This window comes from Micropterus salmoides, unplaced genomic scaffold, assembly GCF_014851395.1.
Source record: "Micropterus salmoides isolate LMB-PRFRI ecotype aquatic unplaced genomic scaffold, ASM1485139v1 Ms_hic_scaffold_15, whole genome shotgun sequence".
Classification (NCBI taxonomy): domain Eukaryota; kingdom Metazoa; phylum Chordata; class Actinopteri; order Centrarchiformes; family Centrarchidae; genus Micropterus; species Micropterus salmoides.
Genome location: NW_024040596.1, coordinates 10,594,390 through 10,620,323, shown reverse-complemented (window position 1 = coordinate 10,620,323; position 25,934 = coordinate 10,594,390). Strand labels below are relative to the sequence as shown.

Sequence of the window (25,934 nt, the reverse complement as noted above, 5' to 3'; positions counted from 1 at the left end):
CCCATCATCAAACTATAAATGCAACTGTAAAGGTCAGGATTTTCTGTTCAGGCTGCTGAGATGTGCCGTTTAAGGTCACAGAGCAGAAGCTGCATCAACAGCTGATGGTAAAAGAAACCAATAATGCTATTGTTTGGCATGGTGCTGTGAATAATTCATAGTCTAGTATATTTCCATTTCCAATATTTGTCCTTCAAGTGTTGAACAGCTGCAAATACTATTTAGCATACTGTTTGATAATTAAGCTACAAGTGTTGGAGAGCTCCATCACTGCTCGGTTCATCACAAGAACAAATATACAGCTTCTAGCTGCTAAATGAATTAAACTATCCTATGCATGCCTAATGAAAAATGTCTCTATTGATTTGCAAAAAAATAAATCAGACAATTCAATCTACAAGTAGCAGCATTTAGAGTGGCTGCTAACTAAACTTTAATTTTCATATGTCAACAAGATATAAGTGAGCTATTTTCTTGCTTGGAGGTCAGAGGATATGTTCAATTCATAAAAATGCCACTTGAGCTAGAGAGTCAGTCTTTTATGCAAGAACAATGATCTTGTTGAGATAAAGGATGATCTCCATTCTGTATTTAAAATGAGTGCATTTCCCTGAGGGATATTTAGTTTTTCATCAGGTTACATCCATATTAATCAATATCAAATGTACGACTTTTTGACATCGTTCAAGATGGTATTTCGTAATCCTCTCCTTTGTGTGTTTTGATAACATAATAGATCATTTAGGAATGTAGAACCATAAACATGACCTACTTTAGAGACATTACTATCACAATAACGATAATAAAAACACTGCTGCATTCATTAATTCAAAACATTCTGAGCTTAATAAAATCTTGCATTGAGCTCTGTGGAGATATTCACTCCTTAGTGCTCGCTACTTACGCCAGCAAGTAGCGAGCAAAATGAGAAACTGGCTGATTTCAGTTTAGTTTAGAAACTGTTCGTCCACAAGAGAGCACTGACAAGTTTATTTTTCAAATGTAAAACGTCATGCTCAGTACATATCTAGGTAACAATTCCTTAACAACTAAATATAATAGTTTCAACTCTAAAATATTGATAATGGTATCAACCTCAAAATCCCTGGGCTCCACTAATGTGTACTCACTCTAACAAGTGGCAAGTTAAGGACAAACTGGTATTCTGCACTGACATTAACTGCTTTGAAGGTGTTTCACCTTTTTCTACCTAAATAACTGATTCACACCAGCACCGAGTGTTTCTCTCTTTGGAATGCACACTTGTTGTGTGTGTGTGTGTGTGTGTTTTATTTATTTACTCACCCTAACTCATTCACAAACGTCTGCACTACATGCCTGGGGCTTCCTGTGTCCGTCTCCTCTCTTTCCCTATCAGCTCTCTACTGTCCTCTCAAATAAAAGCAAACAACTCGACCCCCCAAAAAATTTTCAAAAAGCAAAAATGTAATCTCTATTCTGACTTTAATCTCAGAACCATGTCTGAACCCTCAAACGGCAACACTTTAAGGAGCGAAGCCTGGTCAGGATGACCTGACATCACAAATGTGTCCTCATTCTGAAGGTCTAAAACTTAAATTGGCTCACAGAAAGATGGAAGCCCGAACACTCACACACACACACACCTCAAAGCCATAAAAATAGATTGTGAGTGACTCAGCCGTTATGTAAAGTCCATCTCTGATAGGGCCGCCTGGGGCTGTTTATGTCAGTTTAGCTTGACGGCGCTGGAGCTGAGGTGACACGTGTCTGCTGTGTCCGAGCTTCAATACATGCTCACACACATTCACACAAAACACACACACACACACCCTTTTCCCAGAATATGTGTGCAAGCCTCTGTCCCGCTCACGCTTCCTTCCCTTTTTTCCTCTTCTAAGTCTACATTCCCCAGTGTGTCCCCTGATATACAAAGATGTGATACAGTCAGCTTAATGGACTCCCTCCAGCCCAAACAGCGTACATTATTAGCATTTCAGCGCAGACTGGGAGGGAAAAACCCCGTTAGACAGTGTGCCATCCCTCTGGCCAGGTGGACAGTTCATTCAATACTGGTAAACATGAACAAACCAGGAATTAAATGTGATCTTGAAGCTTGTCTTCATTAAACATCAGATCTGGTCCTGGTCTTTATCAACCACTCTGTCATGAGACAGATGTGCTGCAGGGTGTTTGATTATATATTTATTATCTGCACTGGTTTCCTACGGGAAAAACCTTAACTTGTATTAATTATAATCATCTTTTATGTGAATATGTTGACCCCCCTTTTTAACCTAGGAATGAAAACCATTATTGTCCCATGGTGATCTTCATGCTAGTTTAGAGGCTTCTCCATTATCACTAGAATGAAATTCATAGTAAAACAAAACAGCATGTTTTAAAATAATTGGGAAGACCTTTGTTTGAAAATTATCACATTTAAATATCTAAATTTAGCCTAAAGTGTTATTTGCCACCCGATAACAGACAGTGGTCCAACCCTCATCTGATTTGGCTTAAGGTGGATGAATGTAATATTAGTTGACACTCAATACTTTTACACAGTCACACACCCCATAACAAAATGTGTGTGTGTTCTAATGTGACTGCATGACTGAGCTGAGGCTTCGGTGTTGTCGGGTTAAACTGAGGGGTAGGTGAAGGCCAAGGAAGTCAAACACACAGACACACACACACACACACACACACACAGACTCTCTGTGGGCGTGTAGCCCTGCTGGAGTGAGAGACAGGAAGACAGAAAAGCAGGGGGAGACAGAGAGAGTGAGAGATGAAAGAGTCTCCTCACAGTCCTGTCTTGGTGACAACAGGTTTGAGACAGAAGCAGAGGCACACACAGACTCACAGGGTGTTAAATTAAATGTGTTAAATACTGTGTGTACTCTCGTGTGTTTGTGTGAGTGTGTTGCACAGAGTTAATGACTGACTTAATTGGTACAAGCAAATATCCCTCCCACTGCTCCTCATACATCTACTAATGGAAAGGCATCCACTCTCTGATGACAGTAAGGAGAAACAGAGTTTGATGAGCGTGCACACACACACACACACACACACACACACACACACACACACACACACACACACACACTTGAATCTACAAGCTCAGGTTTTGCTAGAGATTTTTTTAAACTTAAACTAATTCATTACATTTGAAAGAGGGGTGTATGCAAGTCAATGAGTTGTGTAAAGCTGTCTGAAGCTCACGGTAACATTGCAGTACGTAAAAAAACGTCACTTGAGGTGCAAGTATTATAAAAGATAAAGAAAAACCTCAAATGTATTGATTAGAACCTTATAACACACGCTGATCTATTTCTAACTGATGGACAAGCAAATAGAGCACGATTACATGTACAACAGTATGACTCATGGTTACGTTATACCCAGAACCAAAGATATATTATTATCACTTTTGGTGCCTTTGTGATTCCTTATTTTGCAAATGCCTGTAAGTCAAAAAGAGGAGCAACAGATCGGATGTGAATCCAAGATGTTTTTATATGGTGTGTGCAGTTGCTCTCCGCAAACACATGCAAAAATCTCAGGTTTCACTTTCATGTTTACAAGCTGGCCTTTGACTTCTCTCCCCATGGAAAGCCTGTGTCAGCTGCAGCTGAGGCGATGCAACAATTACCAAATTGGTCCACATGCACTCCACTGTCTTTTTTGACTCTTAATGCACATCCGCAATAGAAAACACATCTAGTAAGTGAAAGCACTAGAGCCAAGTTTGGCCACTGTACCACAAAGGAGACAAAACAACCTGGCAACAAATGGCAGGAGAGCTGGAGTATTTAAGCAGGAAGTAGATGAGTTGATTGGAATCAGGTGAGGAGATGAGCCAGGTGCCAGGAAGGTAAGCCGTGCCCACAACATATACACATAGACACCCAAAGGGGGCGGGGACAGGTAAATACACAGAGAAGACTCACATTCTCCTTTGTTTAATCTGTACACAAACCAAAATTTTAAAATGATCAGTTGTGCTTTTCTGGGGAGTTGGGTGCTGAAACTGTTTCTTAGCCCAGCACTAATAAGTCCGTCTTCCTCACGCATACCAGCACATACAGAGACACATGCACCTGCTCGTTCAGGTTGCAAAATAAGGCATTCCCTCATGGGTTTGCCTTTCCCACATATGCACGCACATGTGCCGTCTCATTATGAGCTGAACACTGTGTAGCCTGCAGCTTTGGCTGAGTCTCTGAGTCCATCATTCATTGTCTGCCTCTCAGATGGCGGAGTCTTCTGCTTGGGGAAAAGCTCTGAAAGAAGCAGCTCAATCTCTGGGAGAAAAAGACAACATCAGTTCACACAAGCTGTTGCACTTTTGGAGCCCAAATTGCCCATGACACACCCGGAAAATCCCCATTTCTTCTCAATATGACACGTCACCTGCCATCTCCCCTGGGTGGCAGTTGATCAGTAACAAAAACAATACGCGGGGTAAAGTGTTTGGGAACAGTGTGTCAAAAGTGTCCTATCTGAAAGCTGTTAGCTTTATTTTCTGCTAAAAAATATCCAGTATCATCAACTACCGTCTCGTCTCACCAGGAATAAATCTATGTTAAACATGAAATAAACATTACATTTGAACTGGCAGCACACGCACACACATACACACACACACACACAGATCCCGTTGAGCTGTTGTTAACCTGGATTTACAAAATAAGACAAGTTGTCATATAGGATAGATGACTGTTGTTTGGAGCTTCTTTGATGCTTTTCACATGTTATTCACATCACACAAACTCATGTCCTGTTCCCAGCATGTCTCGTGTGTGTGCATAACGTCTTCACTTGGGTGTGTGCTTATGTGTGTAAAGCTGTCCCCCTGATGTCCCATCATTGCAGATAATCATCCCATAGTCATGCGTGAGATGCGATTTCCTTTAAACAATAGCAGGCCAGCTCCCCCTCGCTGACCCCCAACCTCTCAGTCTGCGGCAAAAACAAACACGTGAGCGCACAACCACACACAGACATTCCTCTTAGCTTGCATTAACAGCAACACATGCACATTTGAATACACACACACACACACACACACACACACACACACAGCCACCGCAACTCAGCCTCCATCCGAGCAGTGGTGATGGCACAGTCTCTTTATGTTGCTGCTTATTTAACCTCCTTTAAAGTAGACTTTAATAACTGAGGCCAAATGCTTGTCAGTGCAGCTGTTCCAGCCTGACCTTAACTACTGGATAGCGGGCAAGACACAAACTAATACTAATGATTTCCCTGCCAAGAGGAAAAAAGGGAAGCGATTGTTAATGCCCAGACCTGTCTTTAACAGAAATGATTGTAATTTAGTTGAAATGAAGGACTTGGAGAGTTTGGTTGGCCTACATTGAGTGCCAGGGAGAATTCAGCTGGCTCCTGCCCTGCTAGCCAAACACAATCCATCACAGCAGTAGTCTGTCTGTTCAGATTTGTGTTGCATAGACACAAACGGAGCTCCTATATTTAGCTTGAAATGTTTTTTTTATGTAAAGATAATGATTTTGTCTCATTTAGCCCTGTAGTGTGTGTCAATCACCTGTCAATCAAATGTTGTGGCCTGTCCTGTGACAGGATTTTCTGTTGAAGATTGTTGATTATGAGATGTGTGTAAGAGGTGCTCTTTCTTTGTCACTGTGGTTCCACTTCAATCCACCTTCTTTTATGTTGAATAGAATAAATACTATACTTTACAGTGGTGGAAGTACTCCAATGCAACTGTGTACAAATATATAGAAGTATACATAAATATTGTCAGCAAAATGTACTTAAAGCATCAAAAGTAAAAGTACTCGCTCAGCTGGAAAATGGCCCCTGTGACCATTTATAATTATATATCACATATATCACATATTAATACCAATGCATCAGTGTACATTCATGATTTTACTGTTATAGATAATCAAGGTGGAGTTAGTTTTAAATACGCTATATACAGTTGAGTATTTAGTTCAGTGAGATTTGAGGTGAGATGATTCATGGGATAGGACAGAATAAGAATAAGATAAAGAAACAACAGCTTTGCACCACAATATATTATTTTCTAATTTTATTTTTGACTTTTCTATATTACTTCTCCGGGTTGAACAGTTATTTAAATAAAACCATCTGAAAAGATTATAAGGGCAAATGTCTCATGGCTAGCAATCCATGGAGCCAAGTAGGTAGGGAGCCACAGGTTTATTCTTTAATGATAATAATAATAATGAATTACATTAATATAGCACTTTATCGTAGATACTCAAAGCGCTTCACAGTGAAGTGAGGGGGACTCACCTCAACCACCACCTGGGTGATGCACATTGGGGCAGAGAGGGAGGGAAACATTGAGCCAATTACTATGGGGGATGATTAAATGGCCAGATGGAGAAAGCCAGGTAGGGAATTTTGCCATGGCACCGGGGAACCCCCTACTCTTTGCGACAAGTACCATGGGATCTTTAATGACCACAATGAGTCAGGACCTCGGTTTAACATCTCATCTGAAGAACGGCGGCTCCTACAGCGCAGTGTCCCCATCACTGCACTGGGACATTATTATTAGGACCAGGGGAAAGACAGCCCACTACTGGCCCACCAACACCACTTCCAGCAGCAACTCCCAACAGTTCTCCCATCCAGGTACTGGCCAAGCCAAAACCTGCTTAGCTTTGGTCAATCAGCAGTAGCAGGGTTTACATTGGTATGGCTGCTGGCAATGATGCATTGTGCATGATTTGTTTTTTTTATGTAAAACATTAATCTGTCACTGTAACTAGTAACCATGTTGGTTACCTGTTACAGTGTTGGTTACCTGGCACCTGTTAAGTAACATTGCCAACTGAAATGTAGTGAAGTAGAAGTATAAAGTGGGAAAAAATGGAATGTACTGAGACTGCATATAAAGTGGAGTCTATAACTGATAGTTTCACAAAATACTAGGCTACGTCCTGACAAAGCTTGAAACATTTTTTTCAATGGATGTACATTATGTTGAAAAAAAAAAACAACAATAAAAAGGTGCTCATGCGCAGGTGAGATTCTCCGTCCAGTTGCATTATTTTCTGTACCATAGATAAGCAAAATGTATATGAAACATTCTGAGAGATATTGCAACATGAGTAGTGGGAATGGTAATTTTTGCATTTCATATTCACTGAAAAAATAAATAAAAACGATGATGTGATTTTTGCTGGGGTCTGTACCAAACAAGCATGTTCCCTTACGTCTGGACAACATGATTTGTAGGCCGGGTCATCTTTGTATCGCAGTGCTTCATTTATAATGGCATGTTGTGACACGTGTTGCCAATTTACCTACCATGGAAACCAGTTATAGATTTTGTGATTACCCTTAATCAATTTACGCTCTCACACAGGTCTGACCACTTGAATTGATTAAGTTATTGCCATTAGCAATTAATGTTGTGCTTTTTGAAGGTGACTCAGTGCAGCAGATGTCTTTTCATGGTATTTTCAAGAGACAGAAATAAACGTTCATTCAACATGAAAAGGTTGAAAGCTTTAATCAATCCATGATAGCTTCATAATTATCAATAACACACGTTGGAGCATTCATGTAACTACTTTCACCAAGTTTATATAGGAGGGCAGGCCCTGCTCAAAAACAGGTGAATAGATGAATTTCATTAATTTTGTAGAAACCCATAACTCATGTAATTACACACCCATTTATTATAAGGTGACTTACTGCATGTGACAAGTCTTTTAGCATCTTGGCAAATGTGATCACTCCAGCACTGAAATAACTGAGAATCACTGTTCTCTAACGCATCAGGGGGCTGCAGAAAATGGGGTAAAACCTCAGATGATACATTTATCAAATCATTATTATCATTACAGTGTACTGGTACTGATTGGAAGTCATGGTGTGTGACATGAAGTGGCAGTAGTTTATCTCTGGAAGTGGAAAATGATTTCACTCGTTTTTATTTTAAATTATATTCACTAAATCTAAAAATGTATGTGTAAAATACATGTAGATATATGTAATTATTTTTTAATCATGAAATCTTGTGGAACAAACTTGAGTTACATCGTAGTTTAATGCATCGTGCAGCACATGTTAATGGGAATCCCATATTATGTACATTTTTCTGCTGATTAAATTGGAGAATCAGTGCTCCGATGGCAGAAAAAGACATGATTTTCACATCTGAGGTCCAATTTAACTAATTATCACAGCAGCATGACTAGTCTCTAATAACAGCAGACTGGTGTGATGGACTCAAGTGATCCCAGGAGAGGAAGGCCTAACATCCGCCAGTCAGCCAAAGTGCAGCTGGAGAGCTGCAGACATGAGCTGCACTGCTGCAGAAACATGTTCTTAAATCCTACCCTGGGAAATTATGGATCAAAACTAGTGTGTCATGGCTCTGTTGCTTCTGCCTTGTGTAACTGTGGCAGCAGTTAATAAGATAGTCAATGAGCCGAAGGGAGCAATATGTTGGATCTACAGAGAAGGATCATATAGGGGACATCAAGCAGCCAAGCAGCAGCAACAACGGATTCCCCTACATCATACACTGATGTCAATGTCAGTTTCAAGGTCAACTAGTCAGTGAGCTGGCAGAACAATTAGTCATGTTCGCAGCCTCAATACAATTTTAAAATTGGCTCAAGTATGAATATGTTTCAAAATAACCCTTTCCACTTTCTGTAACAAATAACTGTTATGCATTGAAAGGTACGACGAGGGATGAAGCAAGGATGGACGAGTTCATATTGGAACGTATCCCGTAGAGGAACCTGTCCGGGGCTGGCTCCTCCCCTACTAACACTACTGTCTGCTCACTCCGTTACAGAACCAGGCAGAGATGTTGTCTGCTATTCGGTGTAATCTTCTACCAGTTATCAAACTTTACCTGCTTGGTTTGAAGGTTCTGTTGGTTCAGCTGTTCAGCAAACCTTTCAGGTTGCCAGGTCAGTTCTTCTGACGTTAATCCCAATAATCAAAGTTCAGGCTAGTGTCACATTCCGTAACGGGGCAAGCTTAAGTTATGGTGTTGTGAGCAAAGACTGTACGGTTGTGAGTCATGACAGGTTGTCACACTGTGGTTAGCAGCTGGCTAAAGATCATATACCGTAGGGATAATTAAAAACTTTACATTTTGCTAGGTGCCCGCAGAGACTAACGTTAACGTAATGCTAGGTATGTCAACGTTAGCTAATGCTAGTTAAACAAAAATGCAAAAGTCAGTGAAATAAAGTGTTGAATTGTTTATTATCAGTGCCGAATTCAACAAAATAGCTTAACGCTTCCTCCTCTTATCAAGATATGTTCTTTTAAGCGTTTATATTTGTCGCCAAGCGATGTGAAATTAGTTATTTTCCTTTTTTAAACGCAGTTTGGGCTGGTGTAGCTATTAACGTTACACTCGGTTATCCACATTCATCATCATATTTAAAAAACACATCATTACCTGATGAAGACCACATACTAGGGAACCTGATTAAAGAAGAAGAAGGATCAGGAGTGGGAAGTGGGTGGGTACTGTGGCCAGAAAAACCCCATCCCCTATAATGCCACTTTTAGGTTACATTACAGAGAACATATACTGTAACAAGGCTGATATCGATTCATCTGGGGTACAGTTTCCTAATTGAGATAAATGCTGGTACTGTTCTTGCCCACTATAGATGTCCCACCTTACTATGGCTATAATAAGTGTTTTGTTAGTCTTTTTTCAGGCAGGATTTCTACTTTTGTGGGAAACCAGTCAGCTTGTTCCTCAAATCCATTTTAAGAAAACTCTACAGGCAACTCAGTAAAACTGTAAGATACAGCATTCTTTTAAGAGGCAAAGGAAACATGTTACACAATACCATAGGTCCATCTGAGTGTCACAGGCCATCTACAGGTCTAACTACAAGGATTTCTCATGTCATGTCTCGAAATAACGGCCTGTCTTGAAGGAGCTTTCTTATCAAATTACATTGTCCCTGATATCTGTGTGTCCTCTTGTGCCTCTGTCAGTGATGCCCAGACAAGATGGCAAGGTTGCCATAGTGACAGGAGGAGTCAGGGGAATCGGCTATGAGGTAGCCTGCCACATGGCCAGACTGGGGGCGCATGTTATCATAGGTACAGTATCAAGCACTACACCACTGACACGCAAGCAGGACTAATCACAGGAGATGCAACCTTTTGTATGTATGATAGAGAGAGGTTGACTTCCATCTGTTTACACTTGAATCTACAACCACAACAACAATAATACATATCATTTATTTTTGTTGTCCCTTTACAATAATATAAAATGCAACAAACAAAAAAAACATGTTAGAAACATAACAAACCTGGGCAAAATAATGTGCGCAACAAACTAAAGAAAAATGGTTGAAGCCCTTTAGATAAAAGCAAGGATATTAAAGTAAATTTTGAGAAATTAGATTAACCTCAGTAGATGGTGAGTGTTGTTCCTCAAACTTCAGGCACATTCCTAAATCCTCAGAATAGTTTTTTCACTTTGCAATAAATGCACCCTGGAGAGTTTGAGACAGTATTCTGTCAGACTTAAAATGAAGGATTTCTAAAGTTTTACATCTGTTATTGGAGCTTTCTGTTAAAGGGGTATTTCAAAATGGGCGCTACATTAGAGTTACTGGCATGATAAAATACCTGTTTTGCCTTGGCTGATTGCTCTTTTCATTACATGCATGGACATAGGAGTGGAAAGGTATACTACCGTAAATGCAGTTTTACACAGTTGGCTGGACACCTTGATAAGTGTAGTACTTTTGAATTTAAATCTCGTAAAAATAAAAGGAAGTCCCGGTCAGACTCACGTGTCAATATCAGCAAACATGACACAGCACAATGTTAAAGCACTTGCTTGCACGATACATGGCTCACAATAATGGTAATATCACGATACAGCAATTCACAATATCTGTCTAACTATAATTACAAAATGCTTGTGAAAAAGTTTTCTCTATTTATTTGCTTCAAATCCAAACTGTTAGAAAACAGCACAATTCTGCAATACACATTTTTCAGTCTATAAATTAAAACTACAGAACTACAGAGCAGCTATGAAAAATTACTATAAAAAACATTTCTTTATAAAAGGCACATAAAATGTAAATTTACTGAATTTTTTCAGTCTAATATGTACATCACATTATACTGATAACTGTTCAGTGACACAGCATTGTGCTGCCCTGTCTCCACCTAGTGGTAGCTGTATTTTTATGTATCGATATGATGGGCTGGAATATCGATACAGTATAATGGAAAAATGTATAACGATATATGGCTCAATTTTTTGGCACACCCCTAAGGCTGACATTCGTTTCACCCAGTTGTGCATCAGTAACACAGGGAGAACTGAAAAGACTTGTCAGGCTGTGTAGAGGACAGTTAACAGTTGTTGTGGTTTAGTCACACAAGGGTAAAGCAATGAGAACATGGTTTTCTTGTTGAGTGACAAGTTAGGTAACATTATTACAACTATAGGAAAGTAATAAGCAGTTAGAAATGAATTAATTTCCAAACACTGGTCTCAAATACGCAGGATATTCCTCACACCTCATGACTCAGACTGCAGAGGGATATCAAACTCTGGATAATAAAAACTATCTGCATGGCTCGGTCTAAAGGGTTGGGTGGGAAAACACTGTCCATCTTCATAGCTGAATATCATGTGGGTTGAGTTGATTGAAATTATATCTTCTTATGATATACTAATCTGTGTTGTACAGTGAACACTCTCTCTACAGCTCTGCAGTGCCAGTCATTTGGGAGGCGTCCTCTGTGTGTGTCTACATGAAAGGCTGTGGCTGTCAGAGATCCTTAATTAGTATCAGGCGGTCAACAGCGCATTCAGATGCCTCTTGACAATCCGTTGATCTGTCTTAAGGTTTGGAATAACATCAAAACTGTTTGTTTTTATCATTGGAAAATATGTGTGATGCTCATCTGTGAGATGATGACTTTCAGAGCTCTGCTGGGACTAAAAGGCTTTTATCAAACCAAGTGTTAAATGCAAATTTAGAATTTTGATCAGCTTTTTTGCATAAAACAAGGTCTGGCATTGTTCCATTAATTATTTAGTAGTATTTTCTGTTGGTCTTATAAAGTAAAATGACTAAAATGCTTTATACCATTTTTTTAGTATCTACGTGAAACTTCATCATATTTACTGCGCGCAGAAACAAAAATACCAAGATTTCAAATGTATAAAGAACGTGACCAATATCCATCCATCCATCGTCAACCGCTTATCCTGCATACAGGGTCGCGGGGGGGCTGGAGCCAATCACAGCTGACATCGGGCGCAAGGCGGGGTACACCTTGGACAGGTCGCCAGTCCATCGCAGGGCTACACATAGACGAACAACCACTCATGCCTACGGACAATTTAGGGTCACCAATCAACCTAGTCCGCATGTCTTTGGATGGTGTGAGGAAGAGAACCCACGCAGACCTTCTTGCTGTGAGGCGACAATGCTAACCACTGCACAACCGTGCCTCCCTGACCAATATCCAAACTGTGTAAATGGTTAAAAATAACAAATTATGTCAGTAGTCCTGCATTTATAGCTGCTACCGTCAAAAGTTTGATACAAAAAAACACAAAGACTTTAAGATACTTAATATTCACAACTACTTATGTACATGTGCATAGAGAGTCAGCTAAATGAACTTCCTTTGTCCATTTATATTTATCTTCATCTACAGTATATATCTCTCTTTCATCCTTCACTTGAAGTGTCGTCTAGTACCTACTTAGCAAGGTGATGTGCTGCATTGATCACTCACTCATCCTGGATCCCCCGAGCGACTAGATTAAATATGTTGATCACGACACCTCTGAAGTCTCCCCTGTCTTTCTCTTTAACGTTATGCATTACAAGGCTCCATCTGTGATTAACGGTTCAGCTCCTTCACACACGTCAGCGTTTTGTTGAGCCCTTTCTGAGTCTTGCCTCTGAAGTGAACATGTATGAACATGTATGAAATGTAAATAGGCCTCTTTGTGACAAAGGAACATGTTTTTCTCCCACACAAACCGATTTGTTGTTGGATCTGTTGTTGGCCGTTGAATAACAGCAGTCTATATTGGTGTGATTTTCTGCACCTTTTAGACTGATGAAGGAAGAGCCTCATGCTGTAAGAGAGCTTTGCATTGTGGGTGTGATGTAGCCTGTTGTTGCCAGTGAGCCAAGGCAACAAAGCCTTCGGAGTTGTAATTTTCAATGCTGTTGTATGGTGTTTGTACAAGAGTTTCATAGAGAGCTCTGGCTTCACAGCTTGTCTGTGGGCATTTGTTATGTTGTGGTGCAGATGAGGAAAATAAATTCCCTTCTTAAAGAGAGGCATTATCTCCCAAATACTTATGGCTGAAACGTTAATTTCCGTGCTGCACGTAAGCGAATGTTTACTGGTTTGTTCAGAGACGTTAGCATGGCTGTGCAGGTAGAGATATCTGCATTTATCTTCTTAGCAGAAGCATACTTCCAGTTTTAACTGCAGACATAGACAACTGTTTCCACCTTAGAAGCTTAAAACCTTAAGTTCCTGATAAACAGAACTGGCACAGACAGCAGGGTGGGCACACAACTCTGTGCATTGGTTGTCTGTGGATGTACTAGACACATGTGCAGTTGCTGCACTTGTTGGGACTTACAGTCCTCGTGGTCTTACATTTTAGTTGATGTCCACACAGAAGTCTGCATCACTTGGACTCTCTCAGATACGCAGATGCAGAAAAGATAATCTGGTCTTCAGAAACCAAACCATTTCTGCTTGTCCAGATGCTCCTAACTAAATTCCAGAGCCAAAAATCTGATTGTGAAGTGAGTGTTGTTTTTTGTGTGAGTGTGCATTGCATGCTTTTATCAGTGAAATGACAGGAAACAAGGGCAGAGATAGAGATGGCAGTGACATGCAACAATGGTCCCTGACCAGACCCGTACCCAAGGTCAGCATCTTAACTCCTAACTGTGCATTCAGGGTTTTATCGCTGGACATCCCTGGGGTGTTCACACAAAACGCGATGATGCGAATAAACGCAACTCGCCATTATTATAGCTGTATGAACCCAAAGTAAACATTTTGCAGTGATTAAATAGCAATAAACGGATCAAACTGATGCCGAAATAACTACAATATGATGCAGATTTGTTAAACATATGAATTCATGCTTTGTCAGGTCTGTCAGCAAGACAGCAGGACAACTTCTAAAATGTTTGTTTTCAGGGCTATGCTATGATTACTTGGTCATAGTAAAGTACAACGATAGCTGGAATAAAGTTACATACACATGTTTTCTGAACTCACCAGGTAGTTCAACCTCCTTGCTTTCTTTTCTCCCAGCAATGTCCGGTTTTTATATAAAAATTAAGTAGTGAAATCGCGGCTCTATGCATCTTTGCATTGACTTTGTATGTAAACTCACTGCCCCCAACGCTCGCTTCGCTTTTGGTCTGAAAGCTCCATAAGACACCAGGAGACATGAGTGTGTGTTTATGCATAAACATAAATGTTAAAATATTATTACAGTAATCCTATGAAAAAAAACAGCATTTTTTTAAGCAAAGCTTGGTAAAAGAAATGCACAACAACTGATGTGTTAAAGTGACAGGCCTTATCATAATCTGCCCGACTTTGTCTGAATCTTTTTATATACTGATGGCATCCTGTTTAATTGTTTGTATTGTTGTGCTTTGTTCTTTTGTCTGGAGGGTTTAGCCAGGGATTTGTGTTTTGAGGAAGTGCATTTTTCTTTTCATCTAAGATTTTTCCCCTGCAACACTTCGCAACTGGCAGCTGAGCGAACTTCCATTAGCATTCTCCTCAAATGAACTCTCCTGTGGGGCTTGGTGTCATTCAGCTGCTCCCATTAAACTAACAGCGTCAAGTTTTACTCTTTACAATCACTGGGTACGGTTTCAACTGAAGTCAGTCATCAGAATTAGCCACAGGTTTTTCAAAGACTTGTGGTCATGAAGAGAGTGTTTCACTTGTCACAGCTAAACAGGGATTTTACCTTCACTTGAACTGTTTTACCTAATTCACAAATTACAGAGAGGTTGTACTTCCTGCCCAGAGACTGCATGCAAATGAACTCGAATAATTTTTTAATTGTACATGCCCCTTGCATATTAAACAATAAACTAAATGAGCCAATTGAGGTTGTAGGTTACGGTGCCCAGGTGAAACATCATCATCTGTGTTTGTAATAACTGCAACTCCTAATTGGTGTAACGAACATTAGATTTACCAACTATTGTTGGAGCATGAAATAATGGCTTTTGTTAATGCTTTTCTTTCTTCTTCCTTTCTTTTTTTTCTCTTTTTCACCTAAAGACAAGCATACATATGTGTAAATTATCAACACAGAAGAAGAATAAACAAATCAGTTTCTTCTTACAGGTTATTCACATAACTTTAAAGAAAGTGATTTCATGGTGCAAACAATTCCCTCCTTCCAGATTCTCAGCCGTGACGATTTGCTGAATTGCTGAGGAATGTGAATACTTTATTTATATACTTTATTTTAAGTATAAGTCGCGGATGACTAGCAATTTGATGACACCGCTTTTTTCACAACTTTTTGACATTTTATGGACTAGGCAATTAATCAGTTAATTGAGAAAATAATCAGCAGATGAAGCGATAATGAAAATAATTGTTTATTGCAGCTCCTCAAGCCCACTGCTAAATGTTAATGAGGGTTGGCTGTGTTATTTACTCTACTGCCTTTCTGAACCACATCTGTTACTTGTAGATTACGAAAGGCATGTTCATGTTAGTGTGAAACGACAAATTTGGTTTAAAGTTTGGAGGCTGGAGGCCTGAGTGGAGTGGGAAATTGCAATTTTTTTTGTTGTTTATAAAATGAATGAAGGTTTGGTAACGCTTTATTGTTATTATCGCCAGGTAACCCTCAGTATCGGGTGTGTTCATTTCTGTGTAGTGGTTCATTATTCAGCAGCTATTAATACTTTATAGCTGTTGATATGAGATCACAGTGATATCACAGCTGCTTGACAGTTTGTTTGCAGAGTCTGCATCAAGACGGCAAGCAGAGAGAAATATGATGGAAAGTAATGTTACGCATTAAAATTAGGCCATTACCACAGTAAGTAACAGACATTTGAGGTGACAACGATGACTCCTTACAGGGACACATTCAAAAATCTATTCGGATACTGTGAACTAATTAGTAATTTTTTTGCGAAAAGATTGCCCTCTTCTGCTGCACTCTACTAAACGCATTGAGGATGCCGTGCACAGAACAGCAACATGTCTTCATGTGCTTGGTTTCCAGGGTGAGACTGCGTTTTTCTATTCAGTTCACGAGCGTTAAAACTTAGATGAAAACTCTGCTTTATTCATTCAGCGGGTATACCGAAAAGTCAATGTCAGAGTATCCTTGGAGACGGTTTGAGCAGAACATAAATGAGACTTGAGCCCTACATATGATAACACACACAAAATAAATACATGAAGACCTTGGTTAAGTTTCTGTTGTAGTACCAGACAATCCCTTGTGTATTGAAGTTGATCCCACAGGAGTCTCAAGTGTTTCTCCATTTGAAATACCCACACCTCTTGAGATAATTCATGAAGTGAGAATATTTATGGTAAAGTGGATCCCTCTCCTGTTATGGAGTGGATGCATATTTCAGGTGGAGTGGTAGCATAGTGCTTGTGTGAGGAGACTTTATGGTTTGACCCTCTGCACTGTCAAATACTTTTTGGATATTAACAATACCAGGTAGATATTAACCAGCGTGCAGTTGTGCTTGAAGTGTTTTTGAGTAGATTCTGAATCAGAATGATGCCTTTTTTGCCTTTTGGATTTTTAAGAGAAAAGATTAAAAACAAATTAATTTCTGCAGCTGCAAAATATATTTTAGATAACAAATAAAATAAAAAATAGGACAAATAAGATTGTGTTGAATACAAGAATGACTGGAAATATATGAATTACAACATGTATAGTGTACAAAGGAACACCAGTAGATCCTACGAAGAAAAATAGTAAATAATACAAATGAAGAACATTTCAAAAATATCAAATGTACAGTATCAATTCCTTTCTTCTTAAGTAATTGAATATAATAAGCCTTTTGGAAAAACATGGACACAACAGTCATCATGCACTTAAGTACCAAATAAAGGATGAAACAATTTTTTCCCTGTGGTTTTCTGGTTTGTGCCATACTTTCCTTAGTCCTGTGCTTTCGTTCATGTTTACATTTACATTTACTCATTTAGCTGATGCTTTTATCCAAAGCGACTTACAATTGCTATACATGTCAGAGGTCGCACGCCTCTGGAGCAACTAGGGGTTAAGTGTCTTGCTCAGGGACACAATGGTAGTCTCACAGTGGGAATCGAACCCAGGTCTCCCACACCAAAGGCAAGCATTTTATCTATGCACAATCCTTTTGAACTGCATCCTTGCTTTTGGTCTGCATTTGGATCCACACCTCAGCCTTCACTCAGCTAACCCATGACATTAACAAGGAAACAGGGCACCATGATGATCAGCCTTGTCGTGGTCATCAAAGCAAGACTAAACTGTGTGTTTTCTTTCTTTCATATACAATATTTTGATTTCCAGACCAAGACCATTTGCAATTCAGATATCTTAAAGGAACCTGCATTTACAGATTTCTTGTCTCCTTCTGTCTCCTAATCAGTGCCAACCACCTACATTTCATAAAATCGTGAGTGAAGGCCGATTCTGATGACACAGACTGTTTACCAGCCTTCAAATATGCAGAATGATAGATAATAACTGATAACTTGTCACAAAGGAAATCATCTTTGTCCTCTGCTATTCAGAAGAAAAAGTCTCTGGAAGCCAAATCTGTTACATGAGACTGTAAAGAGTCTTTTCCAGTCCCTTTAACCAAGAATCGTACAGATTTAGATTTACCTTAGGGAAATGTGTACATCCTTTTACACCAATGAGCCAGGTCTTGTAAGTGGTGAGAAACTGCCGCCTTTTTACACCTAGTTAAAAAAAAACAACACTCTAATATTAGAAAACTAAAATGTATAAAGAAAAACGTCTCATTCAATACCACCCTTAAGTGTCGATATGCATATAATCTGTAAAAATGATTTAGAACTTGTGGACAAACCTCACAGTAGAGAATAACTCCCACACAAATCTGAGGAAATACTGCATTCTGCTCTACCAGATCTGAATTATAACTGGCTGACAGCCTCAAGTTGCACACTGATTATCTACATGGCCTGATCGCACACTTATTGATTAGCAAAGGTTTGATCTTAGAACTGATCCTGATTGCTCTGACATGTGCAGTACCACAAGCAATCTGCCTTACCTTAAATCAGCTATTTTCTCATTAATCTTCCTCTGGGAAAAACGAACCACAGCATTTTTAAAACCCAGTTCTCGACCAAAAAAGATTTAAATGCCCTAAGACAAGATCCTGGTGTCTTTAAGGTACTATTATATCAGGTAGGCTGTTTTTTGTCCCAACTTTTGACACACAAACTTCTCTTCATAACTTTTGTGATTCCTGCAGCTTACTCCACACCTCCCTGTCTTATGCGCTCAACATAAGCTCTTAATTATTCCATCAATGTCATGTTAGTTGCTCCCTGCCTGTGCGCACATTTTAAATAAAACGCTGCTGTAAAAAGCATCTATTTCAAACAAAGCTTGCAGCCTCTACCATCCCCAACACTGCATTTTTCATTGTGTTCTACTACTGTGGAATTTGTTGTATTTTGCGAATTTGGCCAGGATTCTCAGTGAGCCTTTCCTGGTTAAAAAAACTATGTTTACAGTTTCCTGCTTTACATTGAGTGTCACAAGGGTGACTGTAGTTAAAGAATTACCAAGACATTACGACTAATCTGACAATGATAAATCACAAATTGTTGCACTTGCAGGTTAGACAACCAAAAATAAATTGTATGAATAAGACAGTTTTAGCGGTGTCTTCAGCTCTCTAGTTAACCTAAAGACATCAGATTAATATTGAGCTTATCATGCGGCGCCAGTTAGCTCACCGCTAGAGCATGCACGCTACATACAAAGGATGAGTCCTTGCCACAGCGGCCCAGGCTTGAGTCCAACCCACAGCCCTTTACTGCATGTCTTCTTTCTCTCTCTCTCTCTCTGGTTTCCTGTCTATATCTGTCCTGTCATAAAATTAAAGACTAAAAAGCCCCCCCAAATACTAATATATTTATTGAGCTTATTTATGGTATGTTATGAGCGTAATAAGTATGAGGTGTATGTTAGGACTTTCTTTCTCTATGTCACGCTCAGTTTATCCATTTGTTCAGCTGCAGCAAGATTATTTAAGTGAGTTAATTAGGTTACATTGTCAACCCTCAGCCCAAAATATTTAGTAGGCAAATTAATACCTCAGGGCATATTTTTAATCAGTGGCTATTTTAATGGAGAGCTCTGTCCGAAGGCAGAAATATGTATTTAATGTTATGTAGCATCCTCAGTGACTGTAAGCATTGAAGCCTGTTGAAAAGCAGCTATTTGTTTAAAAAACCCACATTATTATTTGTGTGTGTTTGTGTGACACGCCATCCAGAAGCGCAGCATCCTTCAGCCCAGACTGAACCGCTGTGCATCAGGGTAAATGATGCTTTGCCCTTGAAAAGGCCTGCGTGATAATCCAAGATTAGTGTGTCTGTGTGTGTGTGTGCGTGCAGAGAAAAAATGAATATGTGCACGCAGGCTATTTGTGTGTATGAGTTTTGGTAAAAAGAGAGTTTGCATGCGTGTATATTGATACAGTATGTAGACTATGTCAGTATGCAGCACATCCGTACATTTGAGAAGTGGGAGCCAGCTAATGTGTGACTAATGTTTTGTCAATCAGTGTTTTGTTGATTGACTAATGCAACACTGATTTGTAGGCAGTGAGAGTATATGTTTATCTGAGTGTGTGTGTGTGTGTATGTTTGCATATGCATACATGCCACTAACTGTGCTGAGGAATGGTTCTTTGGAAAGTGCAGGTCAGTAAAGTAGACACCAGTTCTCTTGTCTCATTCTCCTCCATGTGACTTTCTCATATTTTCCCCTTCTGTTTTTAATACTTTCTGCTCTTTTTCATGGAGGCAGGGTTTTAGAAATACAGTATACCCATTCATAGTGTACTTCATGTTGCTTTACTTATAGAGTGGAAATCCTGCTATTTTAAGTTCTCAGTGAGTACTGTTTTACAACTATTTTTTTTCCCTCTGGATGCCCAGTCAAGTTCCTATATTACACACACAGCTATTTTGAAAATGTTGCTCTTTCTCCTGAATCAAAGTGTCTCATAACAATCAGGCTTAGTTTTTATTATGCCTCTGTGCAGGCAATAGCTGTTATTCAACACCATAGCTCATGAACAGAAGGGGAGATTTTGACAGTTGCTCGGACACTGAATAGGTAACGCTTCAAAGGTCACTGTGACCTAAAAAATTGATTTTTAGCCATCATTTAAAGATGGATTGGGCATTTCAAGATTCACACACATGTTGAGTGGGACAACACAATGAGTAAACAAAAGTGTTTTAGCATTGAATCAGGCCCCCACAAGCCTCTACAACCGATTTTAATCAGAGTAAAAAAAAAATCAAACGTAGGTAACATATCTATTCCAAACCTAGCTGTCTCTGAATTAGCTTCAACACTTGACATCCTGAGTAGAAATGTAAGATGGAAACTAGCAGAGGCAGTTTTAAAATGTCTGTGGAACACTACTGGAGGAGTGACACATTGCCGAGGTCTGCCAGGTATCTAGCATGCCAAATATCTGGAAGAGTCGGCCGACTCGACATTCACATCCAGCCAATGAGAGCAGGCATTTGGCAGAGTAGGCAGCTACTTTTCACTGCAAAATACTTTTTACTCACCTCCAGCTCTCTGTAGCTCAGACAATCTCTGCTACCTGTGTGTGCTAATCCGTTCTTTCACCCGTATTTTTTGTCTTTATAATTGGTATCTTTATAATAACAAACAACAGCTGTTTTGTGTGTAGTTTCGCGTCATTTCCTGTTTCACATTTCACGTGTGTTTTCTTGACAAAACGTGGTTTGGAGACCAGCATCGGGTGGCACAGCTGCTGTCAGCTCCTGTAGTGTGTGACCCCCTGTCGATTAGTCACATAGTGTGAATGCCACAACGACTTCAAGACTTCCATCACAAGACGGCAAGTTGTGTAGTCTGAACAGCATGGCCATCGGCCGACGCTGAAAGTTGTCTAGTCTGCACAAGCCTTTACAAGTTCCAAATCTTCCATAGGTGTGAAACTGGGTTGAGATCTGGTGACTGTAAAGGCTATAGCATTTTATTCACATCATTTTCACACATTTACCAAACCATTCAGTGAGCCCTGGTGCACGGAAACATCCGCATTTGATATGTTTCTCTTTTATTTGTCCCCTGTCTGTATATGGTAGTATAATTAATTTTATTTTTTAATTACTTTACGTTTATTGAAACCAGAGTTGCAAACAAGCTCTTCCTCAAAGGCTAAATGCTGTATAAAGAACTCTTTGTGGAAATACATTTTTTATAAGATGAAAGAACACTGGACTGACAAAGAAAAAGGAAAATCAGTATTATTTTACTAAAGGCCTCTAAGGCCTTGTCAGACATTTTATTAATCTGTGTGTGTGTGTGTGTGTGTGTGTGTGTGTGTGTGTGTGTCCTTCTCTTTCAGGTGGGAGGGATGAGCAAGGCGGTCTGGAAGCCGTCAGAAGGATCTGTGAAGAGTGCAAAGAGGCCAAAGGTAACATCGCGAACATGCCTGAGAACACATGCATAAACACACACAAAAATGCTCATGCACATGTGTACTTGATATTTTATATGCCAGTGTTGGAAGATAAAGGGCAGAGCTGCAACTGTGTGTCCCGCAGGCTTGTTTTTACAGTCTTTACTAGGCACACACACATATAATTGCACACTAGCAGGTACACAGTCATGCAGAGACGCACAGAGCTTCCGTGCTAGCTGCACGATGTCAGGAGTGTTGTTGATGCACCGAGAGGAAGATGAGGATACAAGGGAAAAGGCTGTGAGATTAAGATGAGGAGGGATAAGTCAAGCAAAGTGTGAGGGAGGAGGGGCAGAGACAGACATGGATGGAGGCAGAGAGGGGGAGGAGAATGTGGCATACAGGTGAATAAAAGAGGGAAAATGAAAGACAATGTGGAGGGAAAAGGGAGATGCAGCAGTGGTGATGGAGATGAGAGGAGACAAATGATAACACAGAAAAGATTTATTACTCCATTGACTAAAGCTTATGGTGTTCTGTGTAACTCCCATGTTGAGAAATTGATTCGGCTGGCCTTCACAGCACCATAAATTCCACCATAGTCTCATGACAGAGGAGCCTCATGAGTTATTCTTCTCTGTACCAAACAGCCTTGAGTCTTTACCACTTTGCAAGGCTTGTCAGTAGCTGAGTACCTCAAGGGATGTTTACAGATTTGCACTAATACAAAAATCAACAGCTGATATAATTATTGGTGATTAACATTTTCAAGATAAACTTTGAGTTCTCTTTAATAAAATTATTTTATCATCATATCAAATTTTTTTTTTCCTTTAAAAAAGTAGTATACTGTGTCTGTAAAACTGCATCTAAACTTTGAGCATCAGTTGTTCCATGGCGGGCCGTTTTCACATGCGGACTCAAAATCTGGGAGAACAATTGCCTGCCATTAATTTTGAATACAACCTGTCATCCCAGCCCCGCGCCACCTGCTGAGCTACAAAGATTTAAAAGTCACCCAGCAGCACTACAGGGTAAAGTTGAGAAACGTTAAGCCAATGTCTGACATTGACACAATGCGAGTCACAGACAGGCGAGAGCCAATCGTGCTTGCTTTAATACCCGCAGAAACAGAAGCACAGAGTTGTTTACTACTCTGCTGCACTAGTGGAGTGAGGAATCGCTACCAGCACAGATATAGGACCGCAATGCTAATCAGTCCTACCAGCTCAGGCACCATAGTTATAAAAACAGTTTCAATAGCGTGTACCACCCTAAAACAAAAAAATGGATGAAAAAAAGCTTTTCTGTACTTGGGAAACAAACTGTATTACAATAAATTAACAGCGTCCTTGTGAATGTTATTGTGGCTCCATCAGAATACAACTTTATGTATGTGTGACACACACAGACAGAGCTACAGCTTAATGAGAGGTCACAGACTGCCCACTACTTTGTATCTCTGTGTGACCGCAGCTTGACATTGACTGAGTGATGGTGACTGAGAGCTTAAGAGAGGCACTCTATAAAGTCAACATAGCCATCTACCATTAGCAATTTAAGTTTTACATCCTTATACAACATTCAATATTTCATATAGAATCCATTGTGGAAGAATATTTGTATGAAAGCTACCCGAGTTTGCCATTTGTAGCCCTCATTCCCAACACACTTTTTAGTATGTCATTTTAACTTCACGAGTGGCATTGGCAAGCTCCTGCACACTCATTGCTGTTTGTCCTGACAGGAGGCAGTCTAGCAAACAATGTTATCTTTCATGGGCGACCGCAAAAGACCAAACCGTCAAATCTCACTGCAACAGGTAACGGATATACTGTACCTAAGCTGGGTCAAATCAATACAGTGGTTTGCTCAAAACTGACAATATTTCATGGTAACCAGAGGGTGCCGTGGGGAGTTGAAACATCGCCTTTATTGTTAGACCAATTAGTGCGCACACAAACTTGACCAGTCTTCTCTGACCTCTGCCTGTTAGGCTGTTGAAAACACCCATTTCCTTGGATAAATCATCAGTCAGTACAAAAAATGAATGCTCACTGCAGAATACCAATACAGCGGAAACTGTCACTTCAGAAAAAAACGCAGTCAAAGTGGATGGACACTGTTTCCCAAATGTCAAACTTATTATGTGAAGATGAAAACCACATTATCATCATGTGTAGGATTCTAGAGATCGATCGGCTAGTCACCAGAATCGGCCAGTGTTCAGCTTGATCGGCCGTAACCAGGGTCCACCAGTCTCACATATCTGATCCTGTGCAGAATATACATCTGTAAAGTGTAAGCGCTGCTTATTGGGAAGCAAGCAGTGGTTTGTCTTGCTTGACCCTGCAGTGGAGAGCAGCAGAAAGGCTAGGTCCCTTCTGTGTGTAAATGGCTGTCAGGTACAGAGACAGCGGCCATGTAGCCCGTGTCATTGAAGTCGATTTAGAAGTCTGGACGAGGCCGTGGTGGAATTGATTACTTCTTTTGTAATTGGCAGGCACTGTGGCATAGGGGACAAGGGGAGGTGTCTGTAGCCAGATGCTTGTGCACTGAATGAGAATGTATCGATGTGTGTGTATTTGAATGAGACGGTAATGGATTCTCATTAGTATGTGAAGCAGGAGGTTTAAACATCTCTGTCCAAATGCCCCTTGGCATCCTTCCTAGTGTTTGCACATTTGTCTGTTATGAGAAATGGGAGATAGCTCATAATATACATGTAGGCTGCAGAAGTGATTCTCAAACTGTGTACAATTTTAGAGGTCCTTCAGGGGAATTCAAGTTGTCACCAAGACCAAGACAAAAATCTAAATAATTAGAAAGTATCTCAATATAGATTGTAGAAGATAGAATAAAGTGTTTATTGGAATCACTTTGAACACTATTTAAGGGTTACTCATATTATCGCGGGCCAATTTTGAACTTGTCACCTCTGCTGTAGTGATTGTGGAAATGCAACAATAGCAGAACAACATATTGGGGCCAACTGACATTATCCCCCTTTATTAGCTATTGTAGCTAACTGCAGATCCAGGGCAACTATCTGGCTAATGAAACCAGCTGCCAATTCATCTGCACACGCCACTTTGTTTAATTCTATTTTCCTTTTAAAGGAGTGAATCAACGTTTTGGGAAATGCTTATTTACCCATATTTCCAATATTCAGATGAGAAGATTGATACCACTCTAATATCTGTTGGTCTTGTAGTCTTGTCCTTAGTGTGAGGTTTCCAGACTAGTTGTGACTCCAGGAAGTCACTGCTCCTGGACAAGAAATAGTCCAATATATAACCCACAGTAAAACCACAAATAGTCATTTTTAAGCTTAGGTTTTTGTGCAGATTAAACAAACGGCATATTAACGCGTTAATTAAGCTAGCCCTAGTAGTTAGTGTGTGACCATATGAAGGGTTCTGCTTTTTGGCTCAACTATGTCCAAGAAACCCAACACTATACAGTAGGAATGATCATGCGAGTGTGTTGTATGTTGCACATGTATGTATGGATATTGTATGTATGTATCTGTAAATGTGTAAAGGTGTGTTAGGTTCCATTTTATATCATGGCATAGTGTATTGCCTGATGTAACAAAGGTAATGTCCCTAGAAAACCTTGAGTACAATTCTGTGGAAATATGCTAATGACTTTAGACTGCAAGTGGGCTTTTTTCAATGAGGCGTAAAGCATTTTACTTTAAATGATAAACATGCACACCCACACACACACGTACACACAGGTACACACAGATACAGGGTATTTTTGTATTTTTGCCACAGGCAGCGCTGTCTGTCCACTAACTTTAGTCACGGTGCACTTGAAAGTAACACTTAGTGCCTCAAACCATAGGCCTAGATTAACAGTGTGAAGTGAGGGAACCTGCGTGTGTGTGTGTGTGTATTTGTTTGTCTGCTTAACACACATTCAGTTTTCTCTAGCTTAGGTAACGCAGCTGCTCCCTTCCTACAAAAACGGCCGTTATTTTCCCTAAGCTCTTTCACTCCAATTAACACAATTTTTTTGTCATAAAAGTAATTGAACCAGCCGCTTCTAAATTGAAAGTTTATAAAAGACTGACCTTGTTAGAGATTGTCTAAATATGAGCATGACATTGAGTTATTTGAGTTAGTTTCTGAAAGGTTGTGGTGTTGCAAATGTTCTGTGTTATTTCTGAGTGATTGTGTATGT

At 39.8% G+C, this 25,934-nt stretch overlaps 1 protein-coding gene across 1 annotated transcript in view; it reads left to right on the top strand.

The window, feature by feature from the left end:
- The first annotated feature begins 8,788 nt into the window (after positions 1 to 8,788).
- LOC119903953 (dehydrogenase/reductase SDR family member on chromosome X-like) overlaps positions 8,789 to 25,934 on the top strand; it is a 31,752-nt gene continuing 14,606 nt past the window's right edge. Inside the window, exons 1-3 of the mRNA XM_038720276.1 lie at positions 8,789 to 8,936; positions 9,991 to 10,098; positions 21,687 to 21,755. Of these exons, the coding sequence (XP_038576204.1) occupies positions 8,831 to 8,936; positions 9,991 to 10,098; positions 21,687 to 21,755 (283 nt within the window). The 5' untranslated portion in view covers positions 8,789 to 8,830. The remainder of the gene's footprint in view (positions 8,937 to 9,990; positions 10,099 to 21,686; positions 21,756 to 25,934) is intronic.